Consider the following 21,576-nt stretch of genomic DNA (forward strand, 5'->3'; position numbering starts at 1 on the left):
ACGAGGGTCGCGATGCCCTGCTGCAGCTCCCCGATCACCAAATGTCGTCCTACGACCACATGAAGGCTGCCCTCCTCACCCGCTACGGCCTCACGCCCGAGATGTACCGCCAGAGGTTCAGAGATTGCACCCGGATCCCAGGTACAACTTGGGTGGAATACGTGAACTATTTCAGCCGGGCCTTCGAGGGTTGGATCAAGGGAAGTCAGGTCACCACCTACGAACAACTCTTCAACCTTATGGTATGGGAGCACCTGTCAAACAACTGTTTCGTCGAGCTCAGGCAGCACCTACTCGACAGTAAGCTGACTGACCCCCGGCAGCTCGCCGCCGAAGCTGACCGGTGGGAAAGCACCCGAGTGGGCCGGGGAGGGCCACACGACCAGAACAGAAGCAACCAAGGCCCGCACCGTCCTCGGGGAGGAGGAGGGGGCCCGGGGCGAGGGAGAGACGCCTTACCAGCAACACCCGTGGCCAGCACCCCGCCTCCGGCCGGCCGGGGCAACCCCCCGTTGCGGCCTGGGTACCGAGCCAACGTCACGTGCCACCGGTGCCAGCGACTAGGCCACTACGCCAACGACCCGAACTGCCCGCTAAACCAAACACCCAAGCCCCGCCAGGTAGCTGCCGCTGCCCTAGGGGAAGAGCAATCATCGGAGGGACCCGAAGAGTACGAGCCGGCCCAGCAAGGGTGGGAACCGGCCGCCATGGTCCTGGCATGCTTAGGGGGAAGAGACATGGTTCCGCGGGCTCCCCTACCCGCCAACACCAGAAAATACGGTCAGTGGGTGACCATTAATGGACAGAGAGCCGAAGCCTTGCGTGACACCGGCGCCAGCGTAACAGCCGTCCGCTGTCATCTGGTGAAGCCCGAGCAGATCCTGCCGAACATTCTCTGCCCCGTCCGCTCGGCAGATAACTCTGAGAGTATGTGTAAGATGGCCTGCGTCCCGTTTGAATGGGGGGGGGTCTCCGGCCTACTGAAGGTGACGGTCCGGGACGATGCCCCCGTGGACTGCCTCCTGGGGAATGACCTCGAGAGTTCCCCGTGGGCCACCGTCGAGAAAAGAGAGCACCTGGGGATGCTGGGCCTCCCGGACTGGGCCTGCATAACCACCCGATCCATGGCCGCCCGTGCCGCCCCCCGATCCGAAGAAACCGAATGGCCAGCACCTCCGCCCCCGGTTGCCCCCGTAGAGGACAACGGCGAGTCCGACCTCCCGGACCCGACTACCGAAGAAGACGCGCAACACCAGGACCTTCCGGATCTGGCTCAGTGGCGTCAAGAAGGGGGGCCCACCCAAGAACAGTTCCGCCAGGAACAAAAGACCTGTCCCTCCCTCGAGGGACTCCGCCAACAAGCCAGTACCCAAAACGCCGGGGACACCACCGGAACCCACTGGGTCTACTGGGATAACGACCTGCTCTACAGCGAGCAAAGAATCGCCGAGCTGGGGGCCGGTCGAGTTCTGGTGGTACCGCTCCGCTTCCGAGACTTTCTGCTCAACTTAGCCCACGATGTCCCCCTGGCTGGACACCTGGGCCAGGACAAAACGTACAGTCGCCTGGTGACCCACTTTTTCTGGCCGAAAATGAGGAATGACGTCCTGAACCACTGCCGATCTTGCCCCACATGCCAAGCCAGCGGGAAGAGTGGTCGGAAGCTGAAGGCCCCTCTGCAACCCTTCCCGGTGGTCGCCACCCCGTTCGAGAGGGTGGGGATAGACATTGTGGGGCCTTTGGACCCCCGCACGGCACAAGGACACAGGTTCATCTTGGTACTAGTGGACCATGCCACCCGCTACCCCGAGGCGGTACCCCTACGGACAGTGACAGCTCCGGTGGTTGGCCGGGCCCTGATGGGGATCTTCTCCCGGGTAGGCTTCCCCCGAGAAGTCGTCAGCGACCGAGGTACGAATTTCATATCTAAATACATGAAGTCCCTCTGGCAACAATGCGGGGTCACCTACAGATTCACGACCCCCTATCACCCCCAAGGGAACGGACTAGTGGAGCGTTTTAACCGCACCCTCAAGGGGATGATTGGAGGATTGGAAGAGCCTCTCCGTCGCCAGTGGGATGTACTGCTCCCGTGCCTCCTCTTCGCCTACCGGGAAGTTCCCCAGAAGTCCCTCGGTTTTAGCCCCTTCGAACTCCTGTACGGACACCCTGTGCGAGGGCCCCTCAGCCTAGTCAAGGAAGGTTGGGAGATGGCCCCCTTAACGACCCCTCCAGACGTCTTCAAATACATCCTGGCCTTACGAAACCAGACCCGGCGCTTCAGGGAGATGGCCAAGGCGAACCTCGAGGCCAGCCAGGAGGACATGAAGAGGTGGTATGATCACAATGCCTCCTCCGTTGAATTCGAGCCTGGGCAGCAAGTATGGGTGATGTCCCCCACCGAACCATGTGCCCTGCAAGATAAGTGGACGGGGCCCTTCAAAGTGGTCGAGCGTAAAAGCCCCGTCACTTACCTCATCGACATGAGGTCCCCCCGGAACCCCCTTCGGGTCCTCCACACCAACCGGCTCAAACCACACTTTGTGCGCTCCGAACTAAGCCTCTTGATGGCTACAGACAGTGGTACAGAAGAAGACTCCGAGCCCCTCCCGGATCTCCTGAAGACTCAGGGGAAGGACGGCTCCGTGGACGGGGTCCGGCTCTCTGACGCCCTCACCTCGGAGCAACGCCAGGACTGCCGGGACCTCCTGCTGCAGTTCGCTGCCCTGTTCTCCCTCACCCCCGGGGTCACCCCGTGGTGTTTGCACGACGTAGACACCGGGGACAGTCCCCCTGTCCGGCACCGGGCCTACCGCGTACCAGATCGGGTACGGGCCTGCATACAGGCGGAAGTGGCCAAGATGCTCACGATCGGGGTCATCGAGCCCTCGGACAGTCCCTGGGCCAGTCCGGTTGTATTAGTTCCCAAGGCCGCTGCCCCCGGCACCGCACCGGAACTAAGATTCTGCGTCGACTACCGGGGCGTGAACGCTGTCACCCGGACCGACGCTCATCCCATCCCCCGAGCAGACGAGCTGATCGACCGGCTGGGGGCCGCCCGCTACCTTAGTATCTTCGACCTCACGGCGGGCTACTGGCAGATCGGCCTCACACCCAGGGCTCAGGAACGGTCAGCCTTCTCCACCCCCGATGTCCACTATCAATTTAAGGTCATGCCCTTTGGCATGAAGAATGCCCCCGCCACGTTCCAACGCCTTGTGAACCAGGTCTTGGCGGGGCTCGAAGAATTCAGCGCTGCCTACCTGGACGATATCGCTGTATACAGCCGCCACTGGTCCGACCACCTCCGTCACCTCCAAGAGGTCCTACAAGCCCTCCAGCGGGCCGGCCTCACCATTAAGGCCGGCAAGTGCCAAATTGGCCAAGGGTCTGTGACCTACCTTGGGCACCAAGTGGGAAGCGGGCTAGTGGCCCCACTACAACTTAAGATTGCGGCCATCCAGTCCTGGCAGCCCCCCGTCACCCAGACCGAGGTCCGAGCCTTCTTGGGGCTCACCGGCTACTACCGGCGGTTCGTGAAGGACTACGGCAGCATCGTGGGGCCCCTCACGGGTCTCACATCCAAGAACCAACCGAAGCGGGTCAACTGGACTCCTGATTGTCAAGCGGCCTTCGAGAAGCTGAAGGCCGCCCTGTGCACCGCCCCGGTGCTCCAGGCCCCCGATTACAGTCGGGAATTTGTGGTGCAGACCGACGCCTCCGACCACGGCATCGGAGCCGTCCTCTCTCAGTTGAACCCCGAAGGTCATGACCAGCCAGTGGCCTTCATCAGTCGACGTCTCCTGGCCCGAGAACAGCGTTGGAGCACCATCGAGAGGGAGGCATTTGCAGTAGTGTGGGCCCTCAAAAAGCTCCGACCCTATCTCTTCGGTACCCACTTCCGGGTACAAACCGACCATCGACCCCTGCAATGGCTGATGCAGATGCGGGGGGAGAACCCAAAACTCTTGCGCTGGTCCATTTCCCTGCAGGGAATGGACTTCACCGTGGAGCACCGACCAGGCCAAGACCACGCCAACGCGGATGGCCTGTCCCGCTTTTTCCGCCTCGACGAAGAGAGTCCCCAAGGAGATGGGTGACTCTCCCCGCCTTCAGCTGGGGGGGACGCATGTTGGACAGACCTCACAGACGGTTTGCTCCCTCCCCGCACGACAGGGCCCGAACTCCGGCCCACCTGGCATACCCCCGCGACAAGCACCCGTACTCCGTCTTCCGACGGACCCTCTGCCCTCGGACCCCTACTCATCACGGGGTCCAGCCCCACCGGCTTCCCCGGCCGGGTCAAGCCGCCCTCTTGGGCCCTGCACCACGCGGCCGCATGGCCTCACCTCGACCCTAACCCCGGGCCTGGCCGGCCCCGACATCCCGGCACCACCATCCACCCAGGAGGTGGGCGGACCACTTGGCAGGTCAATGGGAGAAAGAAGTACCAAGGGCTCTCCCCCGCCAGGTGCCGATCGCCCCCAGCTCCCCCAGGCACTGGCTCCACCCCCTGCTGGGTGTCTGGACACCTTCATCCCGGACCCTCCGACCTCCAAGTGCGAGGGTCCGGACATCAAAGGGCACCAGCCCTATAACTGAGGCAGCTCCGGAGCAGGAAGGCAGTTGTATCCTGGAGTCGAGAGACACCGAGTGAACTCAACCTTGACGGTCTACTGGCGCTGTCGTAGCCGCTCTTGTGAACCATCGTCCTGCCTGCTGGCGCTGCCGCGGCCTTCTGCAACATTTATCTTCCTGGGACCTGCTGGCGCTGCCGCGGCCCGTTGTAACGACCATCCTCACCGGGACCTGCTGGCGCTGCCGCGGCCTCCTGCAACATTCATCTTCCTGGGACCTGCTGGCGCTGCCGCGGCCCGTTGTAACGACCATCCTCACCGGGACCTGCTGGCGCTGCCGCGGCCTTCTGCAACCTTCATCTTCCTGGGACCTGCTGGCGCTGCCGCGGCCCGTTGTAACGACCATCCGCACCGGGACCTGCTGGCGCTGCCGCGGACCGTACCACCTAACCACCAAGCTCGAGGATTGTGAGCTCATCATTCTCTCATCCGAACTACCTGATTGGTAAATAGACCGTCCCGCTACCCCCTTCCCTACCTTGCGAGACTCTAATCGAGGGGACCCCTGAGTCCAGAACTCCTTGTACCATTCAACCGTACCTTAAATAAGTGCTTATAAAGAACACTGAACCTTATCCGTGTGTGATATCTGTCTGTGGGGGGGAAGTTACTTGTCTGTACGATCACTGGAGACGGCTCTCCCCGGAGACCTCTCCCCCCGACCCCGGCCGGCCCTCCCGGTCCGTCTACCTTTTCTAACATTTCCACAACAGAATTTCCCTCAGGATGGAATGGAGAAGAATACCGCAATGCAATGCCCAGACTGGCCTAGGCTTCTTTGTCAGCCCTAGAGCTAAACGCAGGACCCTGGTCAGAATGTAGTGTGCCTATTGCGTATGTGCCGATAAAGACTCGCAAATCGTTTATAACAGTTTGAGCGTCAGCCGAGCGCTGAGGCCACATCCATAGGAACCTAGAGCACGAATCCACTGTGACCATGATATATTTATAGTTCCCATCCCTTTGTAAGTGACCGCAGTGGTCCAGGTAAACACAAGCAAATGGTTTATCTGAAATTAGGAGGGGCGTCTGAGCAGGACGTTTCACAGTAGAGGCTTTCATCTTCTGGCATATCTCACAGTCCAAAACATAATTTCTAGTCTGTTTCCTAATGCCGGGCCACCAGTACCTTTGTTTTAATAATGCTACTGTGGCAGAAACACCTGTATGGGCAGAGGTGAGCCCTTCATGTGCTGCTAGGATTAGCCCTAGTCTATGTTCCATGTTTGGAATTACCCTATCCCCCACTCCAGGGATCCGAGCAAATGGAACATTGTTTGCATCAATTATATATGAGTATTTGAGTGGAAACTTATTCGGTAATGCAGCACCGCTGCCTTTGCTTGATGCATTGACAGCCAGCATTATTTATGGCTATTTTCGTTTTTGAACAAGTGATTGCAGCTACGGAAGCCGTTTGCACAGCCCCTTTCACGGCTTCATCAGCAAAATATTCCCTTCAACGTGCATGCCATCATGTTGGTGACTCAGCGCGTGTATCTCGTGAGTGTTTTGTAGTCCGTTTCGCAACTGAACTACTTGTTCCCAAAGCAGTTTGTGCTTGATTGTGCCACCTTTTGCATCTTTGAAACCATTTTGAAGCCAATTCTGTAAATATTCATTGTAAGATTGAACACAGTAAAAAGAATTGCACACTATGAGTGTGGGGAATTCGCGATCCGTGTTTTCAAGTGCCATCTTAAATGCTTGTAGTTCAGCTCGCTGAGCTGTACAATCTCCTAGATATTGGGTTTTTGTGACCATTGGTCTGATTTTGCCATCTTGCATGCGACCTTTAACAATAGCACATGCTGCACTGTAAGCTTGTTTACTCCCTGTAGCGGGTTGTGCAGATCCGTCAATATAAAATATACATTAGTACTGATCAAGAGGAAGAATTTCAGTAGACACATGACATTCGTGTTCATATTGCAGGAATGCTTGTGTTTTTAAATATGGATCAAAAACGTATTCAACATCAGTTGCAGCAAGAGAATTAACACATTGTATCCATCTTGGATGTAAAGCTTTTGCATTTGGAATGCTAGCCTTTGTTACTGCCTCTAGGGCTGGTACAGGAGTCACAACCATAATGCGTTTCCCCTGTGCTAGGGCTCTTTCTTTTGCAACAGCGGTTTGAACTGCTGTCAGAATTTTTTCTGTAGAAGTGAATTTAATTTCTGCTTGTGTACACAAGTGGGATTTGTATTCAATTGGTACTTTTTCACCTTCGTTAAAAGTTAAGTAGGTGAATCCGCATTGACCCGGAATTATTAGGATCACTAAGTTGCGTACGTTTACGCGTGTTTGCAAGTGTTTTGTTGCTAACATGTCTGTTTGAAGTGAACGCAGAATGCCTGTGTTTTCCTGTGTCCAAGTTGTGATTTTAAAATCAGGTTTGATTAATTCGTAGAGAGGTTTAACCCTTTCTGCATAATTTAAAATGTAAGTTCTTCCAAAATTCAGGAAACCTAGAATCAACTGTACATTTTTCTGCATTTTTGGTGGTTGGAGCAGTGCACACTTTTCTAAAAAGTTGGCTGCCAGGCTTTTGCCTTCACTTGATAGTTCATATCCTAGGAAAATGACATTGAGGTGGGTAATTCTTGACTTTTTAAAAATGAATTTGTAACCCTCTGAGGCGAAGCCCAATATGATGGTGCTCACCCTGTTCAAGTTCCTATCCAGGTCATCGTCGTCATCGTCTGTCAGATATATACCATCGACATATGAAAATGCCTGCCCATCATAAGTTTGTAGTAACTCTGTTACCCTTGCTGAGAATAACCCCAGGCTGTTTTTGAATCTCTGGGGCAATCGACAAAATTGACGCTGGGTCCCCATTATTGAGAAAGCCGTCAAATATCTGCTTTCTGGTGCAATATTTTGACAAAAGAAACCATTTGAAATGTCTAATGTGGTTTTATATTTTTTACGCAAAATGTTATTCATTAATGCTGTACTGTGTGCATTTTACACTGCAAATATTTTGCAACAAGAATTTAAGTGTCTGTAATCCAAAACTAGATGATATGTGTTGTCTGGTTTGGAGACAGGAAACAAAGGATTGTTCATTGATGAGGTTCAAGTTTCAATCACCCCCTGATATTCAAGTTGATCTAAAATCTCCCTGACTTGTTTTTTAGCTTCTTGCTTAACTGGGTACTGCCTTTGTGCAGTCGGTTGATTTTTTAACTGGATTTTATGGTGAGGTGAGTCCTCATCCCATCCTACATGATTTTTATATAGTGCTGGGGCTTGGGCTACTGCCCATTTCCTGGCTAATGTATATTTTCAATGAACTGGAATATGGTTGGAGAAGGCAGGCATAATGATTTCCTCGCCATGTGGGCACTCCCTGACAAACTCTGGTGGCCAGTCCTGTTCTGCTAGAAGTATATCATAACCCTTTAAACGATGCTCCCAAAAGAGTGCTTTCAATTTTCTGGGTTTGTCTCCCTCCATCCGGAGTGTTATTTCATATAACCTATGTGGAGAACTAACCCTGGTGTCTACAGTCTCAACTAGTATGTCTTCATTCAAGTCCACTGTCTCCAGAAGTCCCTTCAGGTTCTGGCGAGCTATTGTAACTTCTGCTGCACTGTACAACATGGTCTGGGCCCATTCTCAGTTCCTGAGTTGGGTTCTCAGTATTCTATGCCTGTCTGATCTTCAGACCTGCAACCTTTTTCTTGGAGAATTGAGGTTTTGCTTTATTTTTCCTGACGTGTTGATCGTCTTTGGACTTGGCGCGTTCTTCCTTGTTTTCTGACCGTCCTCTTCTTTCGGATGTCTGTGACGATATCTGAAAGGTATGCGAGGAACATGTATCATTATCTTGATATCTGTCAGGTTTTCTCAAATTATCCCTATTCCTGAGGATGTACCTTCTTTCAGAGGGCTCCTTCTGTGGAGGAGACCTGCCTCGGGAATGAAAGCTTCTCTTTGGAATTCTGTTTGTTATTTTCCGACTTCTTTTTAGAAGATGTAGGAGTGTTTTTAGGAAAGACCTTATCAGGACTTTCAGACAGTTGTGGTTTAACTGTATAATTCTATTAGCTTTTGTATGTTTTTAAGTAATTCCTCATCTGACATTGATTCAATGTCAAGGTCAGGTGTGTAGCCGGCTAAAATCGGCCAAGTTGCTCCTGGTCTACCTAGTGGACCGAGCCTGGTAATGTGATTGTAATGTTTTAGGGCGCCTTTAAACCAGATCTCATGCTCCTGGTATGTGAGTGGAATTTCAATATCCTCGAAAGGAATATATTCCTCAGGTGGTTCATCTTCTTTGTAGAAGTGAAACAAGTGTGTTTCTGGATTTGATTCTGGGAATATTATCCATGAATAGAATACCTCTGTCTGGTGAGATTCATGTGTCTCTATCACAAAACTGCTCTACCACCTCTTGGTGTCAGACCATGTTTTATAAGTTTTAGAGTGATGGCTCTCCTTAAATTTGGATGGATGATTATAGCATCCTCGTCGGTTTCTTGAAAACCTGTACGATTAAAAGATGCTTCGACTTGATCAGCTGCAGCTCCACCAGTATCGGTGTTTGTGCCGTTTTTGGTCATTGTTTAATGAAAGTTTGCAGAGCAAGTTTCAAGGAAACAAAGATAAGGTGCACAATATTTTGGAACACTGTATCCTTCAACGTTGAACAAAACCAAACAGCTAATACATAGGACTTTCGTCCTACTCAGCAATGGCGGATATTATTCCTACCCACTCCAGACGTCTTATGGAGTTTTATGAGTAGAGGGTCTCTGAGAAAAGCAAGACTGAGTTACTTCAGTATCTAGCGTGAAATTAGTGCCTTACCAAACCGTTGGGCACCATGTAGTGTAGTTCCTATATCCCTGATAGGCTCTGCGCATTGGAATAACATACACTATAGATTTGACATAGGACTAAGGTCAGTATGTCTCTATCGAGTATATTAAACTTAATTACTTGCGTGTGCCAGCTAACTCAGAGGTCACTAGAAACTTCTTGAATATACAAGAAGGGATTAGTCTCTGACAACCGCATAAACATGACAACTTTGTTTCCCCTTAGAATCGGAACAGTCTCAGAATTGTGGAAACAATAGATAACAGTTTCACTCAGTCAATCGTGCACGCTTCGTTTCTACAGAGTTGCACAGAAATAGAGAGACGGGCGTTTCAATAAAAGGATTTATTGAACAGTCTTATTTCTCATGCAAGAGATATGAATTGCTACAATCGTAAGACAAACTACGAAGTACAATATGTACGAGGTTAGCAGTAAGATAAAATAATACTGCAATAGCATGGTTTGTAGATATTACATAAATTAACTCCTTCCCTGCTCATGACGGACCCACTCCGTCATGAGCCACGGGGCCGTGTGCTCATGACGGAGTGATTCCGTCATGCTGCGGCCGTTGGCGGCCGCTCCGCCCACGCGGCACTGATTCCCTGCCTGTGCGGGCGATCAATGCAAGTGGGCAGAGTCGTGACGGAACCACTCCGTCATGAGCACAGCGCGCCTGTGGCTCATGACGGAGTGGTTCCGTCATGAGCATGGTGGCGCCGCAAACCCCCCAAACCCCCCCAGCGCCGCAGCAAAATTCGTGCCACGGCGAAGGGTTTAATCAAAATACATACATAAATAACATAGGCTAAAATGTGATACTCATCTGATGCTTCTAAATTGTTCTACCCCAGTGTACCTAACCTAAGTGCAGTATGAGGTTTGAAGTAGGTGCCATTTCTAAAGTATAGCTAGCTATATTTTAGTTTAGCCAAGTGTTGCCAAAAGTTTCTCTAAGTTCTAGTCAGCTCCATACTTTAGAATGAGAGAGGTTAGAATCTCTTTTCTAGACTCGATAGTCTAAGCCCCCGCAAGGGAAGTCAGAGAGCACTGGAGCTGGATTCTCTGCAAGGAGGATGGCAGCGTCAGGTCAGTGTATCAGGCTGGTACTCAATCTCCTTCCGATCTTGCCGTTATGAACCGCGTAGTCTGGGTTGGATCAAATCCTCCGGGAACCGCAATTTGGCAGGGCAAGTGCTGGTATATTTATACCTTGAAGGTGTCTAGGAATGCCAGTATTGACGAAAAAGTCGGGCAGAGGAAGATCATGAATGAAACCCTAAGAAATAGATGTTCATGCATACTTAATGAGTTCTTGTAGAAATCAATAGTCAAGCTGAGGGATATTCCTAAAGGCTTAAGGGTCTGGTTTTCCAAGCATTCGTTGTGACGTGGATGGACGGATGTAGGTGGCCATGCCTGTATTTGGTTTGTATGGACAATGTCTAAATAAGGGCCGGATTTCTATGTCCAAATAAGGGCAATGTGAATTGTACCTATATAAGGGCATGAATCGGGAAACCTATATACGGAATCTAAATCTGCACACAACACCGGGAAAATCAACAAATAATTTGGGGTGTCAGCCGCTTGTCCCCATTGCACTCGGGAAGGGGCAAGTTTTTTCAACTTGTTCTGGGACTGTCCACAGTTGGGGGACTACTGGCGAGGGGTGATGACTGCTTTGGTGACTGTGACGGAGAGGGAGATAGCCATGACGCCAGGGTTTTGCTTGTTGCACTGGTTCCCATACATTGCTAAGACTAAGATTACCAGCAAGCTCATTGATTTCGGGTTGGTCCTGGCTAAGAGAGAACTTACTTCCCACTGGAAGGCGCGACAGGGACCTACTCTAGCACGCTGGCATAGGGAGCTGGTGAAGTGGGCAGAGAGTGAAGGGAACTGCAGATTATGCATGGCCAGGCATAGTGGGAGCGAGAAGTCATTGGAAATGGCTCGAGCATGGGTGGCACTCCTGGAGATGGCTAAGCACCCGACTGCAGAAGATGAGAACGCACTTGATGAGGGGGAGGACACACAGGCCACCTGAGAAGCCCTCGCTTGAGAGAGGTAGAGCATGTTGAGACCAATAAGAACCTAACAGGGACTTTCCTCCAGTATTCCCGATATATAATAGACTGCGACCTGTGAGGCAGGGATTCTGATAAGTGGTGCCGGAACTCTGATTGACTCCCTGAGTATTTGAGCGACCGGCGGCATGCTTGGGAGGGTGGTTGCGGGGGGGCTATGTTGCGGTGTTTAAGATTCGGGAGGGAGGGTTGTGGTTCGGTAGTTCTTTGTGTCAAGTTATTTACAATATTGGACTGGACTATGCATAGGGATGAATGGAACTGTATATCGGGTTACCGGTGTGGGGATGGGTGGGAATCAGCGGTGTGCTCCTTCGATCCCTGGTAGAGCTGTTTAGAATACTGTCAACCCTGGGAGAACCATAAGACTGTTAATGTTTACAATTGTACTGCATATTGCCTACCCAACTAGTCTTTCGTGATGCCTACGGGGCTGTATGTATGCCTTTTGAAAAACAATAAAAGTCTTTTTTAAAAACAAAAAAGCCTATTTCTTGTAGTTGTGTAACTAGCAGCACCATCTTTGAAGAGCTTGCTACCCCTCAGTGGTGGTTAAACCTCCACCGTTTCCTTTTTTAAGACTCGTCCCCATTAATGAAATCTGGTCTTCAGTCCCTATGTTCTGCATCTGTTGCTGGTTTCATGATCCCCCATATCTTGGTGGCCTCTTTTTCCTGTTGTTTACTCAATTCATGTTCGATCACTGTTCATGTCCTGCTGAATAATCTGGTTAATAATAAAAGTATCTTCCCATATTCATTCAATTCCTGTACCATCAGTATTCTCCTGTTTTTTTTCACTTGGACATAGTTGGAATGAAGGTGGATTTACTCAAATTGCATTGATTAACCACATCTTTCTTTTTTTTTTATTATTTTTATTAAACAACGCAGGTGGCATGGTCAGTGCATACAATAAGACATAGGTTACAGCTGTGTCACATTTACTCAAAACACTATAATTATACTTACATTGGTATAGTGAGAGAGAACACACAGAACTGCAACAAAATACATCAAGGAGTCAATTGGTCTACAGTGGGAGGGACATATGGGGGCTCACATATATTACCTAGATAGGCATTCCATTTTGTCCAGAGTGCTATCCACTTCCGGGGGCAGCCACGTGACACATAAACAGTTTTCTCCCATATCATACACAAGTCCATATTGTTCTTGATTAACCACATCTCATGCATGTGTGCCAAGCCCTATACCCAACACCATATCATTCCACTATTGCATAGTACATTTGTTATGTTATGTTATTTACACTTATATCGCGCACAGATACTCAAGAGTGTCCGGGCGCGGCATTGAGAGATAGAAAGGGTCAGATTAGATGAAAAGAAAAGTTTTCAGATTTTTTTTAAATTGAAGAGGGTCCTGAATGCTGCGTAGGGCAAGAGGCAGAGCATTCCATGCTAGAGCAGCCTTTACAGCAAGGGAGCTGCCACTCGTCCTTTGCAACCTGAAGCGAGGGGCATGCGCCAGCAGTGTAGATGTTGAGCGCAATTGTCTTGGGGGAGTGTAAAAGGAGAAGCGTTTTTGAAGATAGGTTGTCCCAAAGCCATAAAGGGCACAATGAGCTATTACTAATGTTTTAAATTTAACCCGTTCAGTTACGGGCAGCCAGTGAAGAGCACAAAGATGATGTCTCACACTGCATCTGGTAGGAATGTTCAAAAGTAGCCTGGCTGCCGCGTTCTGAACCACTTGTAGTTTGTTTAACAGATAGCCTGGAGAGCCAGCATACAAAGCAATGGCATAATCTATACACATTAGAATAAGGGCTCGGGTAACCCCTGTAGTCTTTTCCATGTAATGTTCTCAACACTCAACGTAATTCCTTTAATGCATCAATCTTCCAGAATTATTCCTATACATTCTTCTGAACCCTTTAAACATGGACGGGAGTCCCAGTCATAACATGCTGCCAATCCTTGACCTCTCTTACTATTGTCGTACAGATCTCTGTAAACCCAAACCAGCGTTTAACACCATACAGGGAAATTAAAGGAAGTAATAGAGTTACTGTTCCATGTTCAACCCTTTCTCTACAGATCTTAGTCGTGCTATCCATTTAACCTCTGTCTGTCTTAACCACAGTACCCTATCTCCTCCCCTAGGTCTTGGGTTCAGTTTTTGCATACCATGGACCATGGAAGGTGAAACGTATATTGTTTGGGTGTTCAACTTTCATAATCTAATTACTGGGGGTTTTATTGTCCCTTTTTTTGGCTCTTGAATGTTCTTGTGTGCATAATTTCAGCGTCTTGATGGTGCTCCCTACATAACTTTTCTAACAGTTGCACACAATCACATCAATCACATGGGTTCTATTGCAATTATAAATTCATTCACATAATACTTCCTTGCTGAATTATAGCTGAAGTTCCTCAGTTCGTTGAAACCCATTTTACATAATTTGCAATCTAAACAGACATAGTTTCCTTTCGGTTGTTCCAGTATCCAATTCCTGCCTAATAGCCTAATGGGAGGTGTTTAGCTGCATGTGACAAGACTCTTAACTGTGTCGACTCCCCGTAGGTGAACATTTGTTTGTCAGTAATCCAGTTCTCCAAACCTGGTACACCATGGAGCAATCACCAGTGTTTTTGTAGTATCTTGTACACCTCATTATGCTCTGCACCGTACGTGGACACAAATGCCCATTTTCTATTCTCATCCTTTTTGATCTTTTTGTTTAATGTGGTGTCTCGACTGGTCTGCAGAATCCTACTTTTCAGCATGCTCCAAGACCTTTTCTTTGTAACCTCTCCATTATAGTCTTGTTTTCAAACCCTCCAATCCCTTCCTGAAGTCACTTTACTCACTACAATTCCTTCTTATTCTCACCATTTCTCCATATGGTATACCATCAATCACATGTCTCGGGTGTGCACTCTCTACTTGCAAAATGCTATTTGTGGCAGTGGCCTTATGGAATAATTTGCTGCAAATTCTCTCTTTTTTAGCAAACAATTGCACATCCGAAAACATGATAGACTTTTTGCTCTATGTCATAGTAAATTTCATGTTATATAGACTCTCATTACGAAAATAAAAATATTCCTCCCATTCAGTCACTGAACCGGTCCAGATAAGCAAAATAAAATCAATGAACCGGTCCCAAAAAAACACAGAAGGAGTCAATTTTTTCGCTGCTGAGGCCCAGGCATGGGGGTTGCATAAGAGGGTGCAAGTATGGGCATCGGAAGCCAAAAAATTGACTCCTCATGTTTTTTCGGGGCTGGTTCTTTGATGATATTTTGCTTATCTGGGTCAGATGAAATATTTAAAAGACAGTCTAACAAACTTTGGAAAAAGTGCGTTCATGGTGGTGGGAATAGAATTAATATTCTTGCTCCACTCTAGGAAAAGTTGGGAAGTGTGCATTCATGGAGGGGGCATATTTACTTTTCCAATTCCTGTTTACAAAACATTGGTGGAAGTGCACACTTTGGAGGGATCATATTTATGACCCTAACTACAGTCTAACAAATATTGGGTGAAGGGCATGATTTGGAAAATGTCTGCAGCACAATTCGCGGTGTTATTGAGAACTTTGTGGTGCCTGGCACAAGGTGCATGAATATGGGCCTTACAGTGGCCCACAGGTGATAGTACCTCTGCTTGGGGAGCCCAACGTCCCTGCCTGGCTACCTTTTCCTGGCATTGGGATTGCCATGAACAGGCAGTAAGAAAGGGACATTGTGATTTTGACCAAGGTGCCTGAGCAGGCACTGCCTCCATTCAGGATCACGATTCTAACCGCTGCCCTGTCGGGATCAGTAGATCCTGCATGAGGTGGCGGTCTCTCCCCCGGCAGTTACAGATCTGACCGCTTGCATCGTAATGCAAGACTGTCGATGGAACCACCACCGACAGCCTGTTGGTGGTGGTACCACCGGCATCGTAAGGATGCCCTAAGTTCTTTCTAAGAAACAATGGGGGCAGTGCATACATTTTGGCAGAGGTAGATTTAATATTTTAACTTCAGTCCCACAAACATTGAGGAAAGTACATACAACGGGAGGAGGTAGAAAAGATGTCATATTCTAACTCAAGTATAAAAAACATTGTGGCATGTTCATATTCAGGGAGTCAGATTTACTGTTCTATGCCCTTTCCAACAACCAGTGGACACATTCATGCATTGGGGTGCTCAGATACAACACAGCCAAATTATATAAATAAGAAAAACATTATTGCATATATGTAAATGCAAAAAATTAAAACATTAAATATATTAAACATTTAAACAAAATACTTAAATAACTTTACAAATTCAACAAATATTTAAAAAATTCACATGTATTAAAAAAAAAGTAAAATAAAGAGCATCCCAAAGCGTACAAATTTAAAGTAAACACAAAAAAATCTTTTAGGATAAACATATTTACATTTTTCTTTGATTATTAGTTAACTATATTTAAGAACATACAACCCATGAATTCCATCAATAAACTTCGAATGGCAAAAAAATTAAAATAAAACATAAATTATTAAGTCGTAAAAAATAACAAACAATGTCAAGTATAAATAATGTAATATATTATACAAGTAATGACAGCTAATACATACCTGAAAACACAATACAGACCCAAAATAATATATAAAATTATAGTATCAATGAAATATGATTAGATATCCAAATTATTTCCAAATAAAGAATCGAATCAATAATACATTAATACATTATTGTCAATTTGTACATTTATTCTATTTAGGTACTACATACCCAATCACCCAATACATTCCTGAACCTGAAGCTAAAATGTATTCAGTAATTCACACTTTATTAAATATGCAAACTAATAAATAATAATACAAAATAATAAGTCATCATTGTACATTGTTAATGATATAATGAAAGCATGAAACTATCCCTCGAATTCATATTAAAACCCCAATCCCTCAAATTTAAATTAAATAAACAATGTTCAACTTTATTGAACTTGAAAACAAAAACATGAAATAATTCGATTAAAATCAACTAACATTTCATTAATAAACACTCAATCATGCAGTAAACCCTACAATATTACTTATGAATTATACAATACTATAATAATATTTAAACATTTTTTAAATGTCTTGGTAGAAATAATAGAATAACAACATAACACTTTAAGACAAAACAATAAAAAAGCTAATGTAGTAAACACTGTTTTAAAAGAATATTAATATTACCTTATTCTTTGTGAACGATATTTTGTGGTCACAATATTTTCACTACAGTATTATGGTCACGATTTTTTTTAAATTATTATTTAGGTAGAACCTGATGTGCAAACGGTCAGGGGCATAACACAGGCCCCCGCAGCCCCCGCAGTGCGGGGGGCCCCAAGCTGCAGGGGGCCCCCTTAGCACTAACTTGTACTCTGTGGCTGCTCGGAGTTCTTCAGCTAGTGACACTTCCCGAACGTAAAGTGCGCAGTGCATGAACATAGTGACGAAAGTCCGAGAGATGACATACTGGCCTCAGCATAGTTGTCATGGTCTGTCACAGGCTGGACAGAAAAAAGGCAAAATGGTGCGGAGTTTCTTCCGCTGAATTACTGGAGGGGCACATAGAACTGCAACCCGGCACGCTCCATGTTATACAGGGACTGCTGCAAAATGCCTCTCTGCCCTCTGTAATAATAGCCTCTCAGTCCCTCCGCCGTTTAACTCCTCTGTCTTCGTTACTGTTCTGCACAAAAGCTGGCAAGTGCTCAAAACTTTCTTGGCACTGTGTGCCACCGGAAACACCAAACTCTCTCTTCTCACCACCTTCTGCATTTCTGTGCAGTCCTTGCATGTTTGCAACGCCTGTGATACCCAGAGATGTCCGGTGACTGAATTTAAACACCGCGTCATATTTTTTGTCTTAAGTTACTCCAGTAACATTCTAGTTAAATTGCTGATCCTTTTAAATTAAACCTGGTAATTGTTTTAAATTTAAAGGTGTTGTTGGATGGACAATTTATTTTACAAGGATGGTAGAGTATTTAAATGTTTTGGAAGGTAAAAACGTAAGAAAATATGCTGCAGGTGAAAAGTACACACTGCAAAGACTTTGTCATGTGTTTCCCAAACAAACATGACACCCTCGTGGTTAACATTTTCACGGCACCAGTCTCACTTTCAACGAAATGATTACTGCACAAAGTATAATAGAACGTGTATTATTTGTAAAGCGCGCGTTCACCGCGAAGGATATATTGGCGCTGAATAACAGATGTTTAATGTTAACTAACTCGAAGGTACTTATTTTATTGACCTCAGAAGGATGACTAGCTGACTGGACCTGCCGGGATTTGAACATGTGACAGTGAAGGCATTAGTCCACTAAGCCACCAGACCTAACTGAACACGTGTAGAAACATCTTTAGTGAGTAAACCGTTCGTATCTCATGTGGAGTAAAGCACACTTCCGCTGTTTGTGTGCTCTTGGTGTAAATCAGTGAGGTGGGGGGGTGCAACTGTATGGGGATTTAGATTACCGGACATCATCTGCAGTGTCCACACCCATAAAATATGGGCTGGCGTAGCTGTTCATGGGGAGGTGGGGGGTACTTAAAGGAAAGAATGCTGGGGTGATGTCAGTGATACCTTGGGTACAGGTGGAAAGAGGACACTTGTCTCAACGGTAAATAATCTTGAAGCTGGTCAAATCTATCTAAACATTGAGGTATCTTGTGAGTTGAGTGCACAACTAGAATATGTGTAGCTCCGGAGACAAACCAACATTTATAACTCAACTCAAGTGGGCAGGACCCCTGGAAGGGGCCATGATGTTCCAAACCTCCAAAATTTGACACCGCGAAGAGCCTTATTCGAAGATGTACAGTTACAACGAATGAAAAAACAACCTCATATAAGTGCCACATGCAGTGCTTAATTTGTGTCGGTGTTTTCCGGTGCTGAGCACAAGCCCTTATTTGTAAACACTGGCACAGACTTCTGAAAAACCACCATGTCGGGGCGCAGTGTGCGTATTTTCAAGCAACGTTCATTAGTGGAGCATAAAACTATTTAATATATATATATATTTTTAATTATAAAACTTCAACTGTAAACTGCAGTTTGAAATGACAATTTTTTTACAAACTAAGCACTCGAACATGTGCACGTTACTGGATGTCTTTTTCCATCAACAGTTCAGAATAAGGTGTGTAAATTATTTTTGCACACACCAATTACTCATAGCACAAAGCTGCAGGAGCAAGTTCATCCAGGTAGGAAGTGGGGGAACTGGATCTGCGTAAATTAAAAAGGAGTGGGATTCGGTTCATCCTGTGATCACTCTGTGAACAGAAGGGCAGAAACCTCAAACTAGTTCATGTGCGCCAATGCCAATGGTAACAAACGTCATGTTATCAAATCACACTTTTTGTTGTTACAGTGCAGAAAGAAACAAAAGAAAGTTAAAACCACACAGATAACCAGCCCAGCAACAACCCAGCGTCATTTCCCTTCTCCCTGCCATAGCACAGCATTGATAATGTATGCACCAACACGCTGCTTACATCACTTCCTGTCACTAACCACATGCCAAGGGGCAACTGAAAGACGCTATCTGCTTGTGTTCATTTAAATGCCCACTAGACAATACATCTCAGTCAAATTTGATTATCTTTCTCATCTTATGAAAAACAGGTTTAATCCTCAATACTCTACCTTATTTGTGTTTTACGATCCACCATCACTAACTCACTTCTCGTAACCATCTACCCACCCTGCCAAAGTCATTGCACAATAAGCTGCACACACCCCAGTCAATGGTCCTCAAACACAACACGGAAACACTTCCCACATAGCATCAAAACAAATACAACACTCTTCCAACCACACACCCTACACAAAGTGTAGCTTGCCACTCATGTAGGCAAGAGCTTCAGTGCTCCATATAGGGGTAGTAAGCCCTCTACAAATATAACAATACAATACATTCAAGACAGCTCCAGCCCCTTATCGCCTGTCATTTTGGCTCTGTCCCTTTAGCTCCTGCCTCCTTGCAGCCGTACGTTTAGATCATCCCTTCTTTCATCTATACCTTTAACTCCTGCATTATTGGCTCTTATCGTCCTCATCCAACTTTTGAGTGATTACCTCCTAATCCCATCCCTTTTGCTATTTCCTCTTTTGTATCTTTCCCTTGAGTACTCACCTTCTTGCATCCATTCCTTGATTTTACAAAATATGCTTGATTTTTGTATATTGCTGGACTGGTGATAGTTTTATTTTACACTTTGAAAGTATTTGCACTTTTTCCTTTGCTTTACCAACTGTAGTTGTATATATTCTGTCATAAGATACTTGCTGATATGGTTTCTTTTTATGCTACATGCTGTGTTATTTATGCTTTTGCTTTCTCTTGTCTGTAAAACGTGGTCCTTAAATCTTGCAATTAGCATTGTTTACACTACAGAAATGATAAATTCAAACAAACATCTGCAACTATGTTCTGAAGCATCCAAGTAGTTTTCATCATCAGCTTCATTTACCTGCCTGTTTTTGTCCTTTTTACTAATAAAGACGTGATGGTAGAAATTAAAAGTGCTTCCTCAGGTCACGTTATTATCATGCACACCCTTGACAGTCGCAAGTGTGTGACATGCAGATAATTCACTAGTTTATCTCTCTTGGGGCTGGCAGGATACTGAGTTATATTCTTGTGTACTCCTCATGTATACTGTGAGTCGAGTCTGTGAAATTGCAGGTTTGGGTTTGTCTTTCAAAGTGTCAAGTTATTGTCTATCAATGTAAATTCTAATTCAGACCCTAAATAGTTCTTTGTATTCAGCAATAGGCAGTTCCTTAGCAAATAGGACCACCCCATGGCATGATTGTCTCAGTTAAATAATCTGCTCTTGACAATAATGTTACAAATGGTGTAGTTTATATATTAAGAGTGCTTCCCACTTTCTTATGAACACTTTGAACGAAAGGCATTTCATTAAATGTTGGCAGTTTCAAATAAAAATATACCAGATTTTTGGGTGGTGGGGAAAAGAGGTACGTGGTGAGCTGGGCTGCTGGGAGGGGCCCCCACCATGTACTTTGCAGGGGGGCCCCCTCAAGTTTCGTTACGCCACTGCAAAAGGTGCCCAAAAAAACATCCTTGCGAATACACACAGCGCTTTAAGTGTACCTACATGAGTGTGTCCAGCTTGGTGCGTTGTTTTAACTACAATTGACCTCTATTTGCAGTATTGAATACTCAATTAATCTGTTTATAATCATTAATTTAAAAGAGCAAAATGACCTGCGCCATGGAAACGGAGTAAAGTCACTCGAGGATTTGTTCATGTAACACAGTTCAAAAACAGCTCCTCCATAAATGCCACTTTATTTACTGCTAGGAAAAGTATCGAAAGTATATTTTTAGATTCCTTAAAAATCGTGCAAAGAGTCAGTCCCCTTTAAAATGTCCACTTGCCTATCATTGAAATCACGTTCCATTTAGATTACTTTGCAAGGTCTATGTTAAGGTTAAAGTTTACTATCAAGGTCTCAAAGAGGACGATTGGGAACTTACCAAATTCATGATTGTTCTTACAGTCGAATCTATCAACATGACTTTCCATCTCTCCTCGACGTTCTCTGGAAGAGGTATATAAAAATAATATCCCACAAGAGCAGACGCAACTGCGAAGTAAAATAATTTCGATGCCATTTTAAATTCTTCACTCGGTTCAGTTCAGCTCCTTTCACGGCTCCTAACTCGAGTCGTCTCACAGGAGTTAAAAGGTTAATGTCAATATGCTATGCTGAACCTTGTACACGCCTTTCCTCCGAGCTTTCCAGCTTGCAGAGTTTGCCAAATCACAAGCTGCCCAAGTTAACCATGGAATGGTTTCTATTGAAGGGTGTGTTTCATGAGCACCCTGCTAACCCACATTGGGGCATGATAAAACCTGGCACAGTGTATTGTAAGGTAAAATATTCATGTTACTAGTAAACAGTGTGAAGCATGAGGAAGTATCCTCATTTATAATGTACCCATTTAAGGATCAGAAAATA

General features: G+C 46.3%; 1 protein-coding gene across 1 annotated transcript in view; it reads right to left on the minus strand.

The window, feature by feature from the left end:
- The window catches only part of LOC146785615 (arylacetamide deacetylase-like), a 398,643-nt gene extending 377,274 nt beyond the window's left edge, over nt 1–21,369 (minus strand). The window contains exon 1 of the mRNA XM_085634877.1: nt 21,092–21,369. Coding sequence (XP_085491003.1) covers nt 21,092–21,229 — 138 coding nt within the window. The 5' untranslated portion in view covers nt 21,230–21,369. The remainder of the gene's footprint in view (nt 1–21,091) is intronic.
- Between the last annotated feature and the right edge of the window lie 207 nt (nt 21,370–21,576).

Source organism: Triturus cristatus, chromosome 11, assembly GCF_964204655.1.
Source record: "Triturus cristatus chromosome 11, aTriCri1.1, whole genome shotgun sequence".
Taxonomy (NCBI): domain Eukaryota; kingdom Metazoa; phylum Chordata; class Amphibia; order Caudata; family Salamandridae; genus Triturus; species Triturus cristatus.